The sequence below is a fragment of the Lampetra fluviatilis genome, chromosome 30 (assembly GCF_964198595.1).
Source record: "Lampetra fluviatilis chromosome 30, kcLamFluv1.1, whole genome shotgun sequence".
NCBI classification, from domain to species: Eukaryota; Metazoa; Chordata; class Hyperoartia; order Petromyzontiformes; family Petromyzontidae; genus Lampetra; species Lampetra fluviatilis.
Window position 1 is genome coordinate 11576172 of NC_136304.1, and position 23636 is coordinate 11599807.

Genomic DNA, 23636 nt, shown 5'->3' on the forward strand with positions numbered 1-23636 from the left:
CATTTCCATTTGCTACAACATCCGAGGAAACCTTGGGTTGCCACAATTGTAACACTCATCCAAAAAAAATGTTAAATTAAATGTTCTTTTAAGATACATTTTAGGGGATTTCTTTTAAACGTTTATTCTCAGAACATTTTCTTCACAACTTAAATGTCACAATCATTGCCACAGAGGCGCACAAACCTCTCACGGCATAGCCGTCCTTCATGGACGCTGGAAACGGAGGAAGGTTGTCCTTGGCAAAGACGTCTTGAGCCAAAACTCGCCCGAAGCCATCTGCTGAAACATCCCCAATGGTAACAACTGAAATATGTGTGGCGTTAAAATTACATCTGGGACAAATATGAAGTATTTTTTTTTTTAAAGAGGAACATTTTAAGATGAACATATCCTTGCATAGGCTGTGGGCAAGGATAGCGTGAAGGAAAATTACAACGGGCTCAGTAGCCTCCTACATCCCACAGTCGGTCTAGAGTGAGCCGCGTATACAGCCCATCACAAATAACCTCTCCTATGCTTTTTTTGTAGTGCAAGGTGCGAAGTAACTGCAGTAACTTTCACGACACGAGCGTGTTAAGTGTGAGGGAGGTGTAGATCCTCCGGCCCCCACCCCCCCCCCCGTACAATTCCGCCACATCCACCTGCACGATCTTCCCGGCACTTGCTCCGGACGAAATTACGGAGATGAAGCTCCGCTGCAGGAAGTTCCTCTCTTTAACAACGCCAAAGACACCGCGGCTACATTTGTTGAGCGTCAGTGCCAGGGCAGCAGTGTAAACCAATCACAAAACAATATTCCACTAACAACACGCCCGCACCGTCGTGTGCACCCGCTGTGCCAGTAGTCCTCAAGAGTTCCAGTCTCCGATCCTGGTGGTTGCTCGCTCTGGAGAATAACGAGTTGCCAGGGCACAGGACAAGTAGAAGACGCCTGGGGCGCAAGGGCACGGCTCATGCAGAACAGGCCCTGGAGTGCCGCCGGAAGCATGCAGTAGCGAAGAGCACCTGACAACCAGATATCCCAGCATCGGGTCTACCATTACGCCTGAAATATAACCAAGAGATAGATGGCTTTGTATTTATATTCCTGGAATTCACCACTCTCTGTCGCACTAGACCACGGTTGCAAGGTACGCAGAGTTAGACTGATAATCCTAGGATTCACTATATGAACGTATGTTGAACTTATTTTGTTCTGTTCGTAGTCAACCGTGCTAATCGGAGTTGTGGCTCGGGATTACTGTCACCAGTTAAATCTATATTCTTGGTTCTTTTTACCGAAAGAGCCAAGAATATGAATCCCTGCAGTCACAACAGATTTAAATAAAAATTCAGTTAAATCTAGTTCGATGTATAATCCTGTGACTCACTTCTTCACTGGTCCTCTGGATCGCTGTCACAAGGTAAGTCGAGTCCGACTTGTAATCCTGCGGCTCATTGGTCACTGTTCTCTGTTACAACTTTATGTCTGTTCCACCTGTATCTGTTATACCATTTATGGAGAGCGGCAGTGTAGTGGTTAGCGCGCTGCGCTATGAACCTGACGACCCGAGTTCAATTCCCGCTCATGGCCAACGCCACTGACGATTATTTGAACAGTTCCTGGGCCTCCCCTAGGTCGACTCAGCCTCAAATGAGTACCTAGTGCGGTGTGTAGTAAACATCGCTACTAGGGAGACAAAGGCGGTTGGGCATGATGCTGGTCACCCACCCCCTCGTGTACCGTTTCCAGCCTTCATAGGTGCTTGCTAACAGCATTTGCCCCAACAGTCTGTTAAGGCTATATGGGGGATCTTTCTTTTTATCTGTTTTGGTTATACCAGTACTGGCAGTCCTCGACTTACGAACACAATTAGTTCCTAAGACCCGTTTGTAAGTCGAATGGTTCGTAAGTCAGAACACAATGTACTATATTAAATGCCATACGGTCGGTGTTATGAAATGTGTTACGGTTCAACAAAAAGGTAATCATTGTTAAACTCATGAATAAAAATAAATATTGTACATTTTCATGCACCATTATAATACATACTGTATTGTAATTTAAATAAAATAAAGTAGCATAAATAGAAAACAAATTAGTTGTATTTTCACCTACCTTGTGTCCTGCTGCTGGCTTGCTTGTCGGAAGAGGCGTAATGAGTCACCACAATAACACACAAACACAGCACACGCGCGCACACACACACACAGAGACACAAAGACAAAGATCCCCCGTGTGTGTGCGTGCACATGCGCACGCACACACATAGCCGTGACAGACTGTGCTTTTAGCAAGCAGCACCTCTGAAGGTCGCCGGGACGGCACACGAGGAGGTGAGTGCGCAGCAGCACTTTTGACTGGCGCACTACCCATTGCACTACCGCTCCCCACACACAAACACACGGGGGCACACACACACAGACACACACCAACGACAACGATCCCCCATATAACCTTCACAAACTGTGCTGTTAGCGATCACCTATGAAGGCCGGCACGGCACACGAAGGGGGTGGTTGGCCAACACCACATCTGGTCGCCTTTGTCTCCCCAGTGGTGATGTTTACACACCGCACCAGGTACTCATTTGAGGCTGAGTCGATCTAGGGGAGGCGCAAGACCAGTTCAGATAACCGTCACTGGTGTTAGCCGTGAGCGGGAATCGAACTCGGGTCGCCGGGTTTGTAGCGCAGAGTGCTAACCACTACACTACTTTCACACAGACGCGCGTGCACACACGCACCAACACTCACTCCTAGAGGATTCCTCCGCTGAACAAAATAGTTCCGCGGTTCAGTTTACAAGTGCGAGTTCGCATTTTAGGTCAATGTTGAAAAAAATTTATTTAATGGGAGCTGGTTCGTAAGTGCGAGTTTTCGGAAGTCGGGAGTTCGTAAGTCGGGGACCGCTTGTATATCATTCTCCAGATCACTGTCACCCTGTCTCCCTATGTCTCTGTGTATGTCTCTGTGTACCCCTGTATCTTCCTGCGTGCCTTCGTGTCTCCCTCTGTCTCTCTGTGTGTCACCATGTCCCTGTATCTCCTGAGGCCCAGGCGGCCACTCAGAGTGGACCGCCCTACCCCACTTAATCCAAAATCCTATAGCACCCTCACATCACCATTTGCTGTCCTTCCCCTGAACTTTTCATTAGCACGGTTGGCTGCGTATGGTGAGAAAGAAGTTCCACACACACATACATATATAGTACCCCTCACAAGCATCCAGGTCTGCTGACCCTGTCTCGTCCATCGGAGCCCTGACATTGTGGCGGTCGCCCCTCCCTAATTTGACGAGCGTCTTGTAGTCCACCCTGGGTTTCCTTCAATGGGGCCATTGTTCTGGTAGGGCAAGGAAATCCCCAGGCATGATACTCTCCAGTTTCCGCCATTACTGGCGGAGTCCAAGGGTTTTTTTTCTGTTCTCCGTAGGTAGGGGATGTCTTCCCATCTGACATCTCCTCGGGAAGATTGTCAAGTCCCCCAGGTCCTCCCAATGATTTCTCGGCCTCGACATCTCCATTGGTCTCCCCCGGCTATGGTTGTAACCTCTTCCACCTCCAGCTTTGGGTGGCTTGTCACCCCCTACGTCCCAGAGGTCCCCCGGGGGCCAGTCTTCTTCGTCGAGGTTCTCATCGCGACCCAGAGTTTCCCGTGCTTCAAGTTCCGGGTGCAAGGCCGGGCTAGTGTCCACGGGCCCATCCTGGTCCCCATTGGTTGAGCACTGGACAAGTGGGAGGCGTAGCGGTTCAGCCCTTTGGCTGTCGTGCGCAGAGCCTCCTGTTGGTTAGCATCGGGCATGAGTGGATAGTGACTCTACCATTCGATATTAGCGTGTGGAGTCTCCCATCAGCCAAATTCTGAGCACGTGACAGAGGAAGTGGATGTTTTATTGGGTGCGGAGCGAGACTCTAATTGGGTGTTTGTAAAGCGGTCACTAATTGGCTATTTTATGAGCGGCAGTTTTAAAATGGCTCTTGGCACATGGCAACAAGGGTGACAGTGGCAGCTGGGGTATATACGGGATGAGCAAATTGAACTTTTGCTTCAATTTTCTGTGGTGAATCGTGTCTTTAATAAAACCCTGTTAAAGTCTCTACCCATGTGCTGGAAAATTCTCTCCAATGTACACAGTGTATGTGTATTTAATGACTACTGTTATAAGGGCGAGCGATGGATGTACCTCGGTAGTTGACAATCTCAGTGCCCAGAACGGGAGTCATCTCCAGCACGGTTATGAAGGCCTTGTCCATCGAGGTGAGTGGGAAGGAGGACGATCGAGACCTTCGAGACATCTTTGTGATGTCCACTGCGCTATGGCCTGCGCACAGCACACAACACTGCCTACCTCACATAGCAATCTCCACATTTTACAACACTGCCTACCTCACACAACATAGAACACTATGTATAAATACCTCATGTAGCAATCTCCACGTTGTACAACACTGCCTACCCCCCACAACAATCTCCACATTCTACAACACTGCCTACCTCACACAGCATAGAACACCATGTAAAAATACCTCACGTAGCAATCTCCACGTTGTACAACACTGCCTACCTCACATAGCAATCTCCACATTCTACAACACTGCCTACCTCACACAGCATATAACACTATGTATAAATACCTCATGTAGCAATCTCCACGTTGTACAACACTGCCTACCTCACATAGCAATCTCCACATTCTACAACACTGCCTACCTCACACAGCATAGAACACTATGTATAAATACCTCATGTAGCAATCTCCACGTTGTACAACACTGCCTACCCCACAACAATCTCCACGTTGTACAACACTGCCTACCCCACAACAATCTCCACGTTGTACAACACTGCCTACCCCTCACACAACAATCTCCACGTTGTACAACACTGCCTACCCCACAACAATCTCCACGTTGTACAACACTGCCTACCACACAGCAATCTCTACGTTGTACAACATTGCCTACCCCTCACACAACAATCTCCACGTTGTACAACACTGCCTAGCCCACACAACAATCTCCACGTTGTACAACACTGCCTAGCCCACACAACAATCTCCACGTTGTACAACACTGCCTAGCCCACACAACAATCTCCACGTTGTACAACACTGCCTAGCCCACACAACAATCTCCACATTCTACAACACTGCCTACCCCACAACAATCTCCACGTTGTACAACACTGCCTCTACCCCACACAACAATCTCCACATTGTACAACACTGCCTACCTCACACAGCATAGAACACTACGTATAAATACCTCGCGTAGCAATCTCCACATGATACACGTCAACGCCGTGCTGTGTTAAGCGATTTCATTACACAATCTCAACACACGTCGCCTTTATGCCACGTGAAATTGTTACGGCTGTGTATCATGCAAAGCCAGAAAGAGAGAGTATACATACACTTACTTGACCTCAGAATATTTTCCTTGCTGCTGCAACGTGACTGGACCTGAAACGGAACACAGCTAAATATTGGTGACGTTTCATTAAAATGCATTCATATCCAACGTCTAAACTGACCTTGTCACGACACAGCATAATGTTCCCTACACTGAAATATCTGAAAGGTTCATGAAAACCTATTCAAATGGATTTTTTTTGTGAAACAATAAACAAGATCGTGTTAAAAAAGTGTTAATAACCAATGCCTGTACCGGTAGTAGCCTCGTGGCTACTCGAGGCATTATCCAGTTAATAGTGTCTGTCGGTGCACTGGTGACTGTGATGTTACTTTGCACTGATCTGTGATTGTAGATCGTATTGCATACGTGTGTTTAACTCAACATACACACAAAATATAATTATTAATACGATGTCAAATTTCTACAATATCTCAAAACCCAGTTCTCACAGCATTACAATAGTAATGAAAAATAGATTTACAATGCCTGTGATGAGAAGTCAAACGTACATTAGTTGATTAAAGGGTAAATGCAGTGGGAAAATATATTGGTGAATTTTCCAAAACTTAAGCTACCAATTCATATTTTTAAAGTACATTTAACAATGAATTGTAAAGTGTATTGGGTCACGATCACATCTCTTCCAAAATATTTCAATTGCCCCTTGCTAACATTTGAGTATGAATGGGAAAATATCTTACTAAATTCTAACGTTTCAGTTTGGGCAGGGAGTGTTATGAATTGGCATAGTCAGGACCCAAAGCAGTCGGACAGCCTTGTAGACAGCCGTGGGCGGGCGGGGAGGCAGAGGTAGAATAGGCGGGCCAGGGGTGAACTGGCAGGAGATGTACGTACGTTGAACTTCTTTCGCACCGTACGTAGCCAACCGTGTGGGAGGAGGACAACAAACTAAAACACAACAAGCAGTTCTAAAGAAATGACTTTGTCAATCTAGACGAGTTAAAAGTGCATAGCTCCAGTGGTATTAGAAGGAAGAGTATTCCAGACGGCTGCAGAAGGACTTCTGAAAGCACGGCGATGCGGTGACCATCTTTGTTCGATAGTTAGCCAAAAAGCGGCTGCTGCGAGGATGACCGAAGTTTGGGCGATGTTTTATGCTCCTTGACGAGATCAGCAAGTAATTGTGGTTCGTTTGTGGTGAGCACTTTGTGTGTAATGAGCGCAACCTTATAAGTTGGCATGGCAATGAGCCATGGTTGACAGGAGATGGAGAGGGAGGGCACTGGATAGCCCATGTGGCGTATGGCATAATGGACCAATGGTCAACGCGGGTTGGATAACGACGGGTGGGGTCACGCAGGAGACGGCAGGGTCAAGGGCAGAAGCGACCGCAGGCGGGAGGTGGGGGTCCCGGGGGGAGCGACGCGAGGCCACCGCGACCACGGCGTGCAGAGAGAGTGCCGGCAAGGAGAGAGGAGGGGGAGGTTGGCGGGACTGAGCGTGGGATAGAGAGCACGGGAAGAGAAAGGAGATTTGAGTCGCCGAGTGGTGGAGAGGACGAGTGGTGGAGTATTCAGCAGGCCTGGAGGCTGGGTGGACAACAAACTACGAGGAGTGTCCACGTTCTGGATAGGGAATAACTCCTCACTGTGACGGCCGTCATACACTTATTATTTTGCTGACGCTACTGTTCAAGGAGGTTCTAATAAACTCGCCCCACACTGAGAGAGAAGACTGTGATTGCCCCTGGTCATCCTGGTGGTCATTGCCATCGTGTTGCCTGATGAGTAGAGAAATGCCAAGGCAAATTCTAGTTCATCGTTTTCTAAAAGTGACTGAAAATTCAGGCAGTTTATTTGAACTGTCTTTAAATACCATGAGGGGTTTAACATTCAGGTGATTTATTTTGCACGCTTTTATAGTGCCGAGTTTACGATAGGAACAATAATGGTAAATAGTTAAGGGAATACGTCATAGTCCTAACCATATTTATTTACAAATCTCAATTGACAACGCGCATCTTAATGCACAACCTCTAAACGCACGATTACATTATAAACCATTGCCGCGGTTTTACAAAAGTAAATATGCATTCGATATTAATAAATAAAATCACTGAGAAGTAATGTTTGTATAAGTGAGGGTTGGTTCAGGCTAACGCCTCTTCAAGGCACTCTTGGGAGAGCCTCCGAAAGGCCCAAACTCAAATTTCCCTGACAGGGGTTCCACGGGTGCTGACAGACACGTGGGCATCTCTACACCTAAGAATCTGCACCTCCGATTAGCACGGTTGGCTACCTACGGTGTGAAGGAAGTTCAACATACATACAAACATACATAAGACACCTTGTCTTATGTTTAAAGTTCCAACTTCAAATCATAAATTGCCACCACGATGATTAAAATATAAGCAATTTCGCAAAGTCTAGACGGAATTTGTTCAGGGGTAACAGATGTATTAAAATATTTAGGTTCCCAAGAAAAGGTGCACGAGAAGGAACAAGGCAACGCAACGCTTGAGTTCACAAAGCAACGCAAAGAGAAGTGGTTCTTAAGATCCTTAAACTACTAGAAGCAGAGGTCAAATAGGCAAACTCCAGGCTAGATGCAGTCTAAAGCATTTTTATTTAAGGTTTAACCAGATCAACACGCCTATTCGGAGTCATCAACATAAATTTAAATTAAATGAGATCCATAGCACAGAGTTAAACATTCAGGGCAAATTCAAAGGATCAATCTAAACAACGGATAGGCCCTTCTGATAAATTCCAATACTTAGTTTCAGTTAACCCTGGCCACAGTCTAAAGCTAGAGGAAACAATGGGACTATGAGTTTATTGGTCAAACGAGTCTCAGGAATAAAAGATTAATAGAAGGAAAATAAGAGCAATCGGGTTTCCGACATATCATGGGACCTTTATACTTGTTGCCTCTTGGCGTTCTCTGCTCTGACACTGGTGGTGAGACCAGGCCATGGCACGAAGGCTGTCTCTGGTGTAGGCCAAGCTGCTTCAAAGACAATGCCCATATATTATTTATCAGAGCATGCTTGTTTGCATGTTCACCACAAGTACGTGTGGTTAATGCAGACTTGATTCCTTGCAAGATGGATCTATTTGGTGTTTGAACATATTAAGACCTGTTTCATTGCAAGAAAGGCGAAAACCTATTCTTATTTTTTATCATAGGGTTTCCTACCACTGGCCATCGACCAACCAGGTCAAGAGAAGTGAAAGAAAGTCTACAGTTCGCCGATCCGTGATCTGGAACACAGGCTCGCAGACATTGGACACGGTGCCGAGCGCAATTGCTCTGGTCACCCGAGTGAATGATCTCGGACACGCTGCCGAGCAACGTCGCAGAGGTTGCAGAGCTCACAAGGTCACCAGCAGGCACGGACCAGGCAAAGTTTCAGACATTCGCAGGGCTTACGGGGACTCGGACAGAGACGGAGCCGAGTTGCAGAGGTTGCAAGGACTCACAGGTGGGCAAGGTACAGACTGAGCTGAGTTGCAGAGGTTGCAAGGACTCACAGGTGGGCAAGGTACGGACTGAACAGGGTTGAAGAGGTTGCATTGTTTCGAATGTAGCATTTTTAGTAGAAATGTTTTATATTTCCAGTACATTGCTATTGTCACCATCATAATATAAACATTCAACATAAACACAAACGAATACAAAAAAAACAGCTTCATTAAAACAAATTTTATCGTATGATTTGCAATATGCCGGATATCGCCTATAATCAGAAAGGGTGTCCCCTCAATGAGTCCAACTTAGAGGTTTTACCGTACAGAGTGGTGTAAATGTCCCAGTATACAATACAAGGGTACACGACACCGGCACTTCTCCACACACCCCACACTTCTGATAATGGTTCCGATTCCTTCACTACGACGTTTCCACGGAGGGGAAACGGCGGTGAACCCGGACAGCCGGACGAATGGATTCCATTCTGGCACTTCTACCTATCTATTTCAACCACTGTCTGCACACGAAGGTGATGAAGGCGATAGAGGGGATGGCTGTGGAAAATGTTACACGATGACCTGGGGAATGGAAACAATTACACCGTCCCCAACAGGCGGATGAACAACAACAAGAAGCGAGAGCACACGAGAAGGGGAAGACACACTTGGAAACACGCCCTGTGCGCTGGGCATCATGGAGGATGGAGTGGGTTGATCATCGGACACATGGTGAAGAGCCAGCAAGGGGAGAGCTACGTAGGGAACGCTTCCATTAGACCTGCAGAGACACGACAGGAGAACGGCAGCTGTGCAGCAACAATGGCGGCAGGTTTGACATCTTCACTCGACGAACGTCGCTTCTTAATTAACTCACCTGGAATGACACCTCGTAATCATTTGCCCCATCCTTGCAGACTTGTGCCGAGTCACTTTATGATGCACAGGGACGGCTGCCGCGGGGGTGCCCATCGAACGTGTGAGATGAGATGGTGATGAAAGGGCGCTTTGAGATGCTCAAGTGTTAAAAAAGCACTGTACATAATATGAAAAATTTGAATGATTTTCTTTGATCAAAGCGGAGAATACGTCCGCAATCCTTTTACAAAAAAAAAATCATACAGAATAAGGAAATGCAACCTACATTTTTATTTTGATAGTTCCCGGGTTTTCTTTTTAGAAGGGGTCAAGCAGAGAGAAATGCTTGAATCAACGTTGTTCATAACAGCATCAGAAGCTGTTACCTCAGGTTTTTAAAAAAAAAAGCAAGCCATGAATTCCCTTCTATATTATTCTGCAACACCCTTCCTTTAAAAAACACTCACTGCGGGAGTTGGCATTTAGACTCAATAACGAAACAATTATGGGTAAAGAAAGATCTCGCCAAGGTGATGCCTCTCCAACCAGTGATTTCACCTCCGGGCATTTCGACGGCAAATCCTGAGGCCTTCTAAGTCGCTGCCAGGTCCACGTGCCAGTTCCCTTGGGTTAGACCCAGGGGGACGGCACCCTGCGGCACCGGAGCCGCTAAGCAGCTCTTTAAAACGACTGCTTCGTGACAGTTATTTATTACGGACCCAGCGTCTCTTATTTACACGCACTGCGGCTTTTGAAGTATTGAGTCTTTTTGTTTTACTGAATTCGAAAATAAATGCCTCTTCTTGTTATTCTGCTTGCCACCGACCCCTGGGTTAGCTGCTCAGGAGGCCCCAACGATGCCCACGCTGACCTGTTCTGCACAGAGAGCGAGCCTGCTTGCAGGGGTTGAACCGCTTTCCCCGACCCCTCACTCTCTTCCCTGCTGTCTGATTGCGTGACTCTAGAGCTATTTTAGATCCTCCTCCCGAGGGCAGGAGAAGCATCCCTTTGGTGAGATCTTTCCTTACCCATAATAAGTTTTATGGATTTTAATGGCTTTCATTTTTTTCGTGAATTCCAAATAATAATCTGTTAAAAACGGGTGATGGACATGAGGAAGAGGTTTAACTTGGCCATGGAAGCAACAGCATCTGGACATCTGCACTGCATCTTGGCTCTGCTGCATGCAACTGGAAGCCAAAAGGTCCCTAGCCAAGCGCACCTGACCACGAACTAAAACCACGGAAGAACCCCAAAATAACCAAACACTTAAAACTAAAAAGTGCACACGTTGCTCACTTTGACTTCAATAATTAATGCTTCCACCACTCGCGCTCTAATCCCTGTCTGCTCTGCTTTATGGCCAAGTTAAGAGGAGCGCTCTGCTTGGTGCTGCGTGTGGCAGGGAGGTGCCTTGCCCCATCTCGTGCGCTCATTGCTGTGCTCCACGGCTGTGATCCAGCACTGTGGAGCCGAGGGTTGGTGGGTCACGTACGTTTGTAAAAACTACCCACGCGTGTCAAGGTCGCCATCTACTGGATTTCCGGGTTAAGGCAGTACAGCAAGTGGGTTAATTTCCATCTGTACGTGGGTTGAATATTACCTCCACCTCCCACATCCCTCCCACCACACATGGTTTTCTCTGGGTACTCCGGTTTTCTCCCCACATGTATAAATACTGATTCGCGGAGTTGGCCAAACAAGCCCGATATAGGACCGCAGATCTTCGGCGTCTGCCCTACGTCCCATCTGCCTCCAGGTTACCCGCACCTCCGCGCGTAAACTGCGCGCGTTACAAATTCTACAGCGTTCTGAGATGCAATTCCAATGCCTCCGTTACAGACGACACTTATATTGCACACACATGAGAACATGTACACACAACATACATGCATGTACGCACAATACGTACATCCGCGCACGTTGATATATTACCCGATGTGTACACACATGTAAGTGGTATTCGCCAGCACGTACAACATGATATTCCAACCTATAAAATATCAAACTGCGAACATATCTCAAGATACCGTTTGGAAGCAGGGGGGACATACATTGTGGAGAGAGTGGCGACGTGTCGCGGTGAGCGTGTGAGGAGGGATGAGGGAGCGCTACGATGCACCGTGGACACCGTACAAACACCTTTTCACAGGCTGCAGCACCTGGTGTTAAACTCAGCTCTGCATTTAGCAATGCAAGTCACTCCCCATCCATCTATCGCCAAGATCTCGGTGTCAATGCAGAGACACGTGCACTGGCCCTTAGTTTCCGCTTAAGTCATCTCCTGATTTCCCATAAATTTTAAATGTGCCGACGCACGACGGTACACCGTGCCGGCTCGTCTCCCAACACTCCCCACTCGCGCACAAACCGGCGCCACTCCCCGGGACGTCAGAAGCTCAAAGTGACGCTCGTTCCGTAGATAGGACGCGGCGGTGAGCATGGGTCTCCGCTGCAGCACTACGAGGTGGCGATACCGCACCGCTACAGGGACAAATTCCACCGTCGTGTATGCTGCATGCGGAAATGAAGAGTAATGGACATTACCAGGCTTACTTTGGGGGTGGGACAGGAAGCGGTGGAGAGGCGCGAGGTGGAGTGAGCGCGCGGGGACTCAGACGGGGTTGTGCTCAGCGACGCACTGTCCCTGGGAAACACCTGGACCCCTCTTGAGATGATGGACTCGGGGATCTGTGCACGGCGCCACACACAGAAATGGTCACTATCAAAGACAAACTGAAGAAAATCCATCTCCTTTAACAGGGAGTTTTAGCGTCCAATATCATTCGTAATAGATTTTTTTTCTGGTTAGGCCACATAGTGACATGGGCACAATCTCCTTTGTCGTAAATCCCTCCACCATCCGAAATAGCCAAACAAATTAAATTGTCATGAGTAAAAGCCTTCAAGGCGCCAATGACTGTTGTTGTTAAGCAACAAGCAAGGTACTCTAATGAGGAAATCATAGCTTCGATCCAATAGGTGGGGGAAATTCCTGATTGCAGTGGCAGGGGCGAGTCTATCCAACGGACAACCACTTTTGACTTCCCCACAAATCGGTACTGATTTTATCGACACTGGAGGGATGAGGGGCTGAGTGAATCATCAACCAGGATTTGAACTCGCAGCCTTTCTGATTTCGAGCTGCTCGCTCTGCTTGCTAAGCCGTTTGGCTGGTTTGAGATGGCGTCCCGTCCCGCTGCCGACATTCCCTGCAAAATTAATGCCCCTTACGAGCAGACTGCGCGTATCGCACGGCACGGTGAGCAGCGCACCGCAATCTTCGCCGCTTCCCCGTCACGCACAACCCCTCCGCTAAACTCGACCGCTGGGCAACTCCAAGGGAACCGCACAGAGAGACGCGCAGACCCTGACCTCCCCGCGCCACCGAGCTCCCGTTTACCACCCGTCCGGCTTTGACCCGTTCAAGTCCGGGAACTGACATCTGCGTTTTGGTGGCAGAAATCGATTTGTGCCGAGATCTGGTGACTATATAGTTGACCGAGATATCTTAAATATGACGTGTACACTGCGTGGAGGAGTTTTGTACTGTAGTTGCGTCGTCAGTGCTCGCGTTGCTTTGGCTGAGGAATGATGTTTTTAACGAACGACGTGGACCTGTTTGCGGACGGCACAACCCGACGGCTGTTCGACGCCCCAGAAGAACGGGGCAACGTCACTCCGCGCCTTCAGGGGGACCTTCAGAGCATTAGGGGGAAATGGGCAGAAGAGGACACCGGGTAAAACACCAATGGGACACTGAACACATCGACAAGAAATATCCACGTTCTACCCAACCTACTCACCGTCAGGGTCAAGTAAACACGCTAACAAATGGAGAGGTCGCAGTTATGCTGTAATATGAGTGATATAATTTCTCACATTTGAAGCAGGCAGTTTTATATGACAGTAAAGGTTTGTCAAGACTGCTGGTGATTAACGAATTAAGTATGCAAGCAATACGCATTCTTTCCATATCTATCTCTCCAAGGATCCTGGGGGCACATAATATCAGATATGTAAAGGAGGTGGATGGTCTGCTCATTTAATTTGTTACTTATATTCTCCACAATGACGCATTTCATGAGTGTGCGTTAGAATCTATATATTCACACCAATTAAAAAAATTACACAGCTTCACACCACAATTAATTTTCTGATTTTAACTTACTGGATTCCAATCGACGCATGCCGCTAAATCTACATATTCAAACCACAGCAGATTCTACAGGTCCTTACCACAGCAAATTCTGTATATTCACCTCACAGTGAGTCGTACATCTCACCGCTGTAGATTCATTATGCGGCTTATCACCCACCTACTGCAGCAGGGAAGAGGCGAGCACACACGCTCACCTGGAGTGCCGTTAGGCTAAGGGAAGGCAATAAAACTACACGTGACAAAACTATACAAAACAGATGAAACGAAAAAGATTCCATTCTTGATTAATTGTGGTGTTGGATCGCTGCAGCCCTGCACCATACCACAGACCTTCTCCGCTGGACCCTGGCACCACTCAGCAGTGATGGTTGAGCACCCAAACACGGCAGTAGACCCCGAAGCCACCTGTTTGTTTATACGCTTAGGGTCGCTTTTTCTTTCGCGCTGTGTTTTTTATTTTATTCCGATTGGGCTCTTGACATCTTGTCACTAGATAGCGGCCATTTAGAACTCTCGCGGAGCACTGCATCACCGCGTGTGTTAGAGAACAGCTCAATGGAAGTAGATATCACAGAACTACTTCGAAGCCCCCCTTTCAAATGACTTTTTTTATCCACACACTAAGGAGCATATTTAATGTGCCCCAAGAAGAGTTGAACTATTTTGGCATTGTAAGATCAAAACCATTGTTTGTACGTCCTTTTGAGCTCTGGATGGCCAAGATCTCAAGATCATGATGTCATCATAACGCCACCATCACCTCACCAAGGCTTTATACCCTCTGCAAGACACTGCGGCTGCCGCACGGGAGACACGCCGCCATCTCCAAGATATGCCCCGATAGTCTCCCGCCATCTACTCGTTTGGCCTTTCCCTTGGTCTCCGCACTCGTGAAGACCGCTCCGATGCTCGTCGTTTGACAAAATTGGCCCTCACCCACCCCGCTCACGTGCCACCCAGCCTCTTCACAATCGGTGTTCGTGTTTCCGAACGAATACATGACAAGTGCTCGCCACAAATGAAGCAAACAGCTTGCTGATCTCGTTAAGGAGCACAAACCATCACGTGAACTCTGGTCATCCTGGCAGCAGCTTTTGGCTGGCTGTCGAATAAAGACGGCCACCGCATTGCGCGATTTCAGATGCGCTTCTGCAGCCATCTGGAACGCTCTTCCATCCTATGTTAGGAAGCCACTGGAAACATGCACTTTTAAATCTATATCGAAAACTAATTTCTTCAGAACTGCTTTTTGTGTTCAGTTTGTTGTCCTTCCTCCGCACCACTGATTCGCACGGTTGGCTCCGTACGGCGCGGAAGAAGTTCAAAACACGTGCATTGTACGATCGCACGGAGCGAACCTTGCCGGTGATGACTGACGAGGTGTTCTGCGAGGAAGAGCTGTCCTCGGTCGAGGAGACACCGCTGTCCTTCTTCCCCTCCTCCTCGTCCTCGCACTGGATGCCCCGGTCCACGGTGAAGCGCTGGCCGGGGAGGCCGGGAGGTGGGGTGGGAGGAGGAGGCGGTGACGGCAGGTTGTCCAGCTCGGGATGCGACCCCTTGCCCTTCACCATCGCGTCGCGCAGCAGGTCGACGGCGTGCGGCAGAGCCGGCAGGATGAACTGGAAGCACTCCTGTCGAGCGCGTCGTCGAACAACATCACGGGGGGGGGGGGCACATCCGGCGAGTAAATCGCACGGCTCAAACAACCACCGTTAACCCGTTTCCCGTTCCGATAACGCACGTTTAGGGCATCAGTTTTTCTTCCGGTTCCTTTCCGATGACGTCTGTGTATGCGTCCGTCATCAGAATAAAATCAGAAGAAAAAATAAAATAATTGTATCGGTACTGAGGCTCCCACAAGGCCATGCGGGGAGGGAGTGTGGCACAGTTTTGCACCAGCTATCTTAGAGTGCGGTCGTGTCGCCACAGTTCTTTGCGGTGAGTACAATGTCTTATAAAAACAACGGCGCTACGCCTCTCCAGATAAAATTTACGCCGAGCCACTTGCTCGTTCCAGAGGTGAACGGGACACCCACCCTGAAACTCGTCTCAGAACAGGAAAGGGTCACATCACACGCCAAGTAAAAATTGTATTCATACGACGATGAGGAAAATGCGTCTTGCCATTTTGTGGTTTTGTGGTTAGTTTCAAAAGGTCTCATTTTGAGTTTTATTTGTATTATTTTGAAAGACATGACCAGCTGTTTTTATTTAATAAATAAAAAATTCCACCGGACAATCCCTCGAGATGGACGCATCTCATTTGCAAGGGAGTCCAGGGTGCCGATAGACACGCACATTGCAAACGCGTCACGACACGTTTACGTGCATTACATCTCCCTCATATGGTGTGCATTCGTACAGAATCAGAATCTTTATTTATCCTGGAGAAGGCCGGTGAGCTTCAAATCTCCTTTCACAGATGCCTAGAAGTAATATACGAGTGATATAATGTAACGAAAACCACACCCAAAAACATTAATTAATACATAATTAGATGATACACACCAACGGTAAATATAGAATGTTCCCTCGCTGTAGTGGTTGCAAATGTTGTGCAAGTCTAAACTAAAGATGGGAATAAGTTAAGTCTGGGAGAGTGTTCCATGTTTAAGCAATTCAAATGTTCTACTGTATGCAACATATTCTCAAATCGTACGTGGCTGCCTGTGGTGTAGCGGGTTTGAGAAAATGGAAGTGTCAAAGCGAAAAAACCTTGAGCAACTTGTCAATCAATGCTTCCGTCACAGACCAGCTCATCACCTGAGGGGTCCGCCCCACTCACGGTGTGGATTGAATTTGTGGGGACAAATTATTCCGGTGAAAACGCTGCTCAAATCAATCTTTTCACAACTCAATCGGCATTCAGAGGGCTCTTCAGAGGTGGGGGCACTGGGCAGAGCCGACGGTGGAGCTCGGATCCAACTGGCATTCTCATCGGGGTTTGCCTGCCTTTCATCAGCGTCAGCATCACGCTCATAAAATATCCATGTTTTATCTTTTCAGCCCACGCTACACATCAGGGCACCTGTGTACCCAGCACCCCTTCTTGTGGGGCTTTCATGCAGCCAAAAATATTAAAGTTCAAGAGTGAAATGTATTTAGTTTAACCAGGTGAGAACTCAAGAGACAAAGATATTCCCATTTTCAAGAGTGGCCTGGCTTACCAAAACGACAAAATCAAATGATGTAAACACAGAAACGAAACAAACACAGAAATCAGAGCAAAAAAAACAATCGAGTACATTAGAAATTACAGTAAAAAAACGTGTTCCAAAAAAAAAAAATGCACAAACATTATTGATATTAAATCCATTTCCAACGACAAAAGCTGACTGAACAAATCGTGCGGCCGACCGATGCGATGCGCAACGTGCCCATGTGCAATTTCACCGCGCCCATGTGCGATTTCAGTGTTTCACCGTACCCACATGCGATTTCACCATGCCCACGTACGATTTCATCACGCCCATGTGCAATTTCAGATGTGTCCACGTGTGATCTGACCACGTTCCTCGCTACCACCTAACCCGCGCCCACTAATCTGACCTTAATGTCCCCATATCCACCTTCATAATTTATCTGCCCAAAGGAGGAGTCCAGCTCCCTGTCCTCTCTCATAAATCTTTGCACAACGGGGCAGTTGCTGGTTCGATTCAGCTGCCCTCATAATTTAAACCCTTCACCTCCCCGGTTCACGGTTTACACTCTCTCCCAGTGTTTACATCAGAGAGGCACCTGTCATCCTTGATATGTAATTTATTTTGTGAGTCTTCTCTTGGCAGCATTAATTAACCATATATTATATATATAGTTGTAAATGTTTGGTAGTTTGCTTATTAACATCTTGGCCATGTACCTCTATTATTCATTAAACATTTGCGTACACTTGAAGCGGTAAATGTCGTAAAGCTACTGAGTGGCTTGACACCCAAAAACAATACCGATCATAACTGTGAGTGTGTTGTGGGTGCTACATTGCAATGGGTGATGCATTTATATTGGTGACCATCATTGTTCAAATGTTTATTTTTCTATTTTTAGCCATTAATTTATTTAACCTAGAAAACGCCTCGAGATGGAACATCTCGTTTGCAAGCATGGTGCTCCGGGACTTCGATTGACACACGCACAGTGATCGCACGACGAGCCTCATCGAAATACGCTCCACATCGATGGTAACGCAGTATGGGTTGGGTCCACCATTATAAATGTGCACAGCCCGAGCGCTCGTGTGAATCGCCGCTTCATGTGAGCAGAATGAACCCGTCGCCAGGTCCACGTGAACTCTGCCAAAATAAAGACGGCTCACCTGAGACCCTTTCTTGCTTCCTGGCAGGTTAATAATCAAGGTCTTTCCTCGAATTCCACAAACAGGGCTAAAATGTAAAAAAAACACAGGAATATTTCAAAAATAAGCCAACCCAATGCATAGTACGCACATGAACAGTCTGTGAGGTATAACGTTGTTGCTTCATTCCTTATACTGATTAATAATTAAACAAAAGCTGAGTCAGGTGACACGGTTATTCTAACTTTTATTTGGACTTCATGGATGTTGTTCTTAAGATACTTGGCACAGTTCCAAACGAAACGTCGGATCTGATTGCTGACTTTGATTGTGACATTTGCCCTGCAACTCAGCAGTGAGCTGAAGCAATGAAAGTCGTGTGGGGCTGAGCGATTGCACAAGCGGCACATTTTTATTTGTTTGCCTACACCAGGTCGGAGGGGTCTGACAACCCAGAATTTGCCAGATCAAAGTGGCCTTACCCAAAACATCAACTGTGAATCATATCACTGTGAAGACCTACACGTTAAGTTCATAATTAAAAACGCTTAATATTAAGGATTGATCTTTTTGAATCCTCTTGTCCATACTCGCCAGCAAGTTTAAGAGGTTTGCAGTGCAAAAAACATGACACGTGCTTCGAATGGACACATATTTTTGCGAAAAATATCTTGTTTACGAAAGTCTCAATGTTTAATTTACTGCACAATTCGAGAATTTTCCTCCGTCAATCTCAGCAGCGATGACAACGAGAATGCATCTCAGGCATGCGTTACCGTGAGAGCATTGCCAGCGGGGTGACATTGAGAGATCCCATCAGCATCGCCAAGGCCATTCCCGGGGCCTCCCGTTCTATCACGTCCCTTGTTGCCTGTGCGGGGGAAACATACAAAAAGAAAAGATCCCTGTGTAGCCTCCGCGGCCTCTCGGGGCATGTGCAGCACCGGCGAAGTGGAATGGAGGCGTCACCTCTGGCGTGACGTCGCGGGGAGCGAACCCCGTGCCTCCGGACGTGAGCACGAGGTTGAGCTCCTTGTCGTCGCACCACTCCAGCAGGCTCTCCTGCAGCACCAGGCGAGATGGAGAGAGGGGGAAGGGAGAGGAAGGAGAGAGCTATCCGGCCACAGCTCACGACGGAGAGAGAGCGGTCACTCGGCCCGGAGCCACAGTGCCCGCCCACCGGCAAACTCGATCGCTCGCGTTAGTCGGTGCGCCAGTTCTACAATTCTTTTGATATTTTTTTAATTGTTGTCGAGTTCACCGAGCAGCAGCGTGGACGTTTACAAATATAAGCCGTTTGCGGGGCGGTGATACGGCCCAGCGGTAGTGCGTTTGCCGCTTGTTGCAGAGGTTCGCGGTGTGAAATCGGCAGGCTTCTCCGGTTAATACTTCGGTGGTGTAACAACCGTAATGTGTGTGCCATCTATCTATGACACCATTTTGCCAGTATAAAAATGATGAAAAAATAAAAATAATTGGCTTTACCCTTCCTGGCAATAAAACACACCAAACAGATACCCACACATACTTGTGGCAAAACACTCCAAACAAACATGCTCTGATAATAATATATTGTCTTTGAAACTGATTGGGGGGGGGGTGGTACGTGCCCCCCCCAATGATCCGGGGACTCTATGAGATGATAGGACAATAGTCTGAGTCTATAATTGGCAGTTATAGGTGACTCACAGAATTGTGCGCAGTTGCGTATACAGTACACGACTTCCCTGAAGGCATACCTTCAGCGAGCGCGATGCCAATCTCATACGGTTCGAATTCGACCCTCGATCGATGGCTGTGCCATCGCCGCACACGCGTCGAATAAAAAGCAAGGGACAAGTCCTTACGAACAACTGCTATCATTTTCATTGCTGGAGGGGTTGCCCCCCCTACCTGAAAATCCATTGCCTACACCAGGGGTCGGCAACCAAAATAACAAGAAGAGCCATTTCTTTCCAATTCGGTACAAAATTCAGTATTTCAAGAGCCGCAATGCATCTGAGTACATACTGTACATACGTACATATTGTCAAGAAGCAGCCCGTAAAGAGCCGCATGCGGCTCCGGAGCCGTAGGTTGCCGACCCCTGGCCTACACCAATGCACCATCTGCTTCAAAGTGGACATTAAAAATCCCCAGATGCCACGGTCCAAATTTGTAACATTAAAAAAAATGTCGCAACGCAATCGTCGCTCTCTGTTGCAAAAACCTGCCAAAATCCTCCTGGAAAAGAGGTCTTGAGACTCAGTGAGGCTTTCCTGGGTGAACAAGCGCAATGACAGCATTAGCATTCACTCACAACATCGCAACGGTGTAGCACAGTGGGAGCGGTTTCGGAGTGACGGGGCAAATGTGAACCCTCACCTTGATGTCCTCCATCTCCTCAGGAACAATCTTGTAGGCCGACACAATTCCCCCGAGCCTGCGGCGAACACACGTACGCATGAACACGAGCACGTGTGAACACGAGGATGAGTGAACGCGAGAAAGAGTGAACGTGAGGAAGAGTGAACACAAGCACCAGCACACCGGGCGCGTGCCCACACAGCTACTCGCAGCTCGGTACTCGAACTGCCACGACGACGAACATCTGCCTCTGTCCCGACGTGACAAAGACTCAATTCATTCACCAACATGAACACTGTGACCTTAAAGAGAATATATCAACGTATGGTTGGTACACCGGTGGTGCGCAGTACAAAACATTTAAATGTTCGCGATAATTATTTATTTTCCGTGATTTTCAGCCCCAGTAAAAAAATCTTGCTGGTGCGTCAAAATCAGTTCTCGTGATGCCGAAGCGGTCAGAATACGAACGTTACAGGAGCAGCTGAAAACGAAGCTGCACAGTCTGTTAGCGTATAGCGGTGTAATGGGTTCCGGAGACACTTGTAGAGGTAACTTCTTTATTATAATCCAACACTCCAACAGTCCTGATACTCTGTTACAGCCTAGGTACACAGCCTAGGTACACAGCCTAGATACACTACTCTGGCTACGCTCTGGAACTCGCCCTCACAAGGTCGTAAAGCCGGGAGTTCCAGAGTCCCACCACTGGCCCTCACATCGTCCCAGGGTCCTGAGATGGCTGGTCTTGGGTCTTGAGCTACAACTGGCCCCGATCGTCCAGGGAGCTGCCCTTTTATGCCTCGTCCCCAACGAGGGGTGGGGTTGTGTGCGCCCCCAGATATGCCACAGAGCACACACAGCCCCCCCCCGATGGTGGCGCCAAGGGGCTTAAGCGTCTGGGTTGCCTGGGAACCTAGCGCCTGGCGCCAAGGGGCTTAAGCGTCTGGGTTGCCTAGGGTCCCAGAGCCCCCAGCAGCCCCTCCCCTCTTATGTCACTACAGCGGCACCCAGCCTGATAATTGGCTGGCTCCGTGTTGCAAAGGCAGCAAGATTTGACTCCTCATGCCCAGACTTGGTCGGACGATTCCTCGATTCATTTTCTGAATCGTTTCTTGGCGGACGGTGGCATCAAAAGATAACGACTCGTCGTGGTGTCACCACCACCGCACATTTGAATGGGAAAGCGGCTGCTGCATCTCAGGGCAACTTCTGAGGGAGAGTCTGCAGCTCACTCGAGGGCAACAAAGCGACATCGTCAGACTGGTTTTTGAGGACCGTTGTGTTGTGATGCTGCACCTGTGTACCGCCAGTGCATCCATATGTAATAATTCTCCGGAGACGGATTCGGAATCGGTCTTCTTTATTTTCACTTCACGGTACACTTGTTCCCACACGCTCCGTTGCTGGCAGACAACGGAGAGCGGCAGACTCCCACAACTCCCACCGCGCACGTGGCACCCGGAGCCCCGTTCGCGCGTGGCTCTCACCCCGTTCAGTTCCCCGTCTCCTCTCGATCATCCCTCTCTCCTCCCTCTTAATCCCTTCGTCACGTGGTCCCCCCAGCCAATCCTCCATGGGCAATCTCGACCGTTCTCGATGGTTCCCTGTCACTCCCGGGACCACGCCTCTTATCCGGATCCCCATTAGCTGGGGCCCCAATGGCTGGGCCAATCACCCCTGATGACATGCCGTGATCACGCCGGCCCCACGCTCCCTATCTCGACTCTTATTGGCTACAAGCAGGACCGGCAAGCCAATCCCCCACGTGAACCCACTATAGCTGTTATTACATCACCCCCCCCCCGGTGAAAAAAAGTAGCCGTCTCGGCTGGGAAAGGGTGATAAACCAATTCCGAACACATTATTAGGGCACCAAGGTGCATTTAACGATACGAGGGTGAACCGGCGTCCCTGCGCCCAACAACATTTAAAAAAGTCACCCATACAACAAGAATCACCACATACATTAGGGCGCCCCTGCAGCGCAGTAACAACAGGGAAATAAACGAACGATCAAACGTTAACGAAACGGAAGAGATTTCGACCGCGTACGCGACGCGGGACCCCCTCCGCTTCCAGCGCATGATCCCCTTGCTTCCGGATGGACAGGAGGTGGTAGGCTCGAAGAAGAAGTAGGTTGTTGATGCTCGGTCACGTCCAGGGCAGGTCTCATTGGAGGGGGGGCGGCTGGGGCCCCCTCAGCCCTCAGAACCTGTTCATCTGCAGGAGGCACAACACAGTCCCCCTTGGGATCAATGGATGTGACAATCGGCGTGGTCGGCTCGACGGAACCCGGCAGGTCAACTAGTGGGGATGAAGGGCCGACACGCGCGTCAACATAGGGTTTAAGCCGTGAGGAGTGGACATACCACCGCCGATTTTCGTACTGAACACGGATACTCTGCAAGTTCCGAACATCCACTAGTGTCACAGGCCCTCGCCACGGCCTGTGCAGCTTGGGGGATGTGCCCGCCGGTACCTGGGGGCAGTGGAGCCACGCCCGGTCCCCCACTGACCAAGACATGTGAGTATGCGATTGACGCGCATAACGTTCGTTCCTTGCCTGAGCACGGGCCGTCGCACACCGGGCAGCCTCTCGCGCCTCCGTCACTCGTTCAAGCGAGTCACGCACGTGGTCAGGCAAGGAACGGGACGGTCGCTTACTCGGCTCACCCAATTGCACATCGATGGGTGGAACATTTTCACGGCCATACATCAAAAAGAATGGCGAGTATCCCGTGGACGTGTGTGGAACCATGCGGTAAGCCGCTAAGACGCCTGGTATGTGCAGGTCCCAATCGGTTTGCTTTTCACTGACCGTGTGACAAAGCATAGCCGAGAGGGTGCGGTTGAATCGTTCCACCATACCATCTGTTTGTGGGTGGTAAGGAGAAGTGCGAATTTTCTTCGTACCCAACGCGTCACAAACTTCCTTAAGCAATTTGGAAGAGAAATTCCGCCCTTGATCTGTGAGCAGCCTCTCAGGTGCCCCCTTATCCATGACATACCCGTTCAAGAAAGCGTCGGTAATGGATGCTGCCGTCTGGTCGGGCAGAGGCCAGGCCATCGGCCATCGAGAAAAATATTCCACCCCAACGAGAAGGTATTTATTGCCCCTCGCCGACGGGGGAAACGGGCCCAGAATATCGA

The 23636-nt window shown here is 48.6% G+C and overlaps 1 protein-coding gene across 3 annotated transcripts in view; it reads right to left on the reverse strand.

The window, feature by feature from the left end:
* Nucleotides 1-23636, reverse strand: part of GPHN (gephyrin) — a 69786-nt gene that overhangs the window by 26601 nt on the left and 19549 nt on the right. Inside the window, exons 3-13 of one of the 3 annotated variants that reach the window (XM_078870621.1) lie at nucleotides 20502-20559; nucleotides 19107-19199; nucleotides 18914-19008; nucleotides 18159-18225; nucleotides 15205-15477; nucleotides 13303-13383; nucleotides 12241-12375; nucleotides 5403-5445; nucleotides 4168-4305; nucleotides 2102-2119; nucleotides 187-282 (exon numbers count right to left, since the gene is read on the reverse strand). In XM_078870621.1, coding sequence (XP_078726747.1) covers nucleotides 187-282; nucleotides 2102-2119; nucleotides 4168-4305; nucleotides 5403-5445; nucleotides 12241-12375; nucleotides 13303-13383; nucleotides 15205-15477; nucleotides 18159-18225; nucleotides 18914-19008; nucleotides 19107-19199; nucleotides 20502-20559 — 1097 coding nt within the window. Of the gene's footprint in view, nucleotides 1-186; nucleotides 283-2101; nucleotides 2120-4167; nucleotides 4306-5402; nucleotides 5446-12231; nucleotides 12376-13302; nucleotides 13384-15204; nucleotides 15478-18158; nucleotides 18226-18913; nucleotides 19009-19106; nucleotides 19200-20501; nucleotides 20560-23636 lie in introns of all 3 variants that reach the window. The other 2 variants (XM_078870619.1, XM_078870622.1) reach the window with 2 other exon arrangements.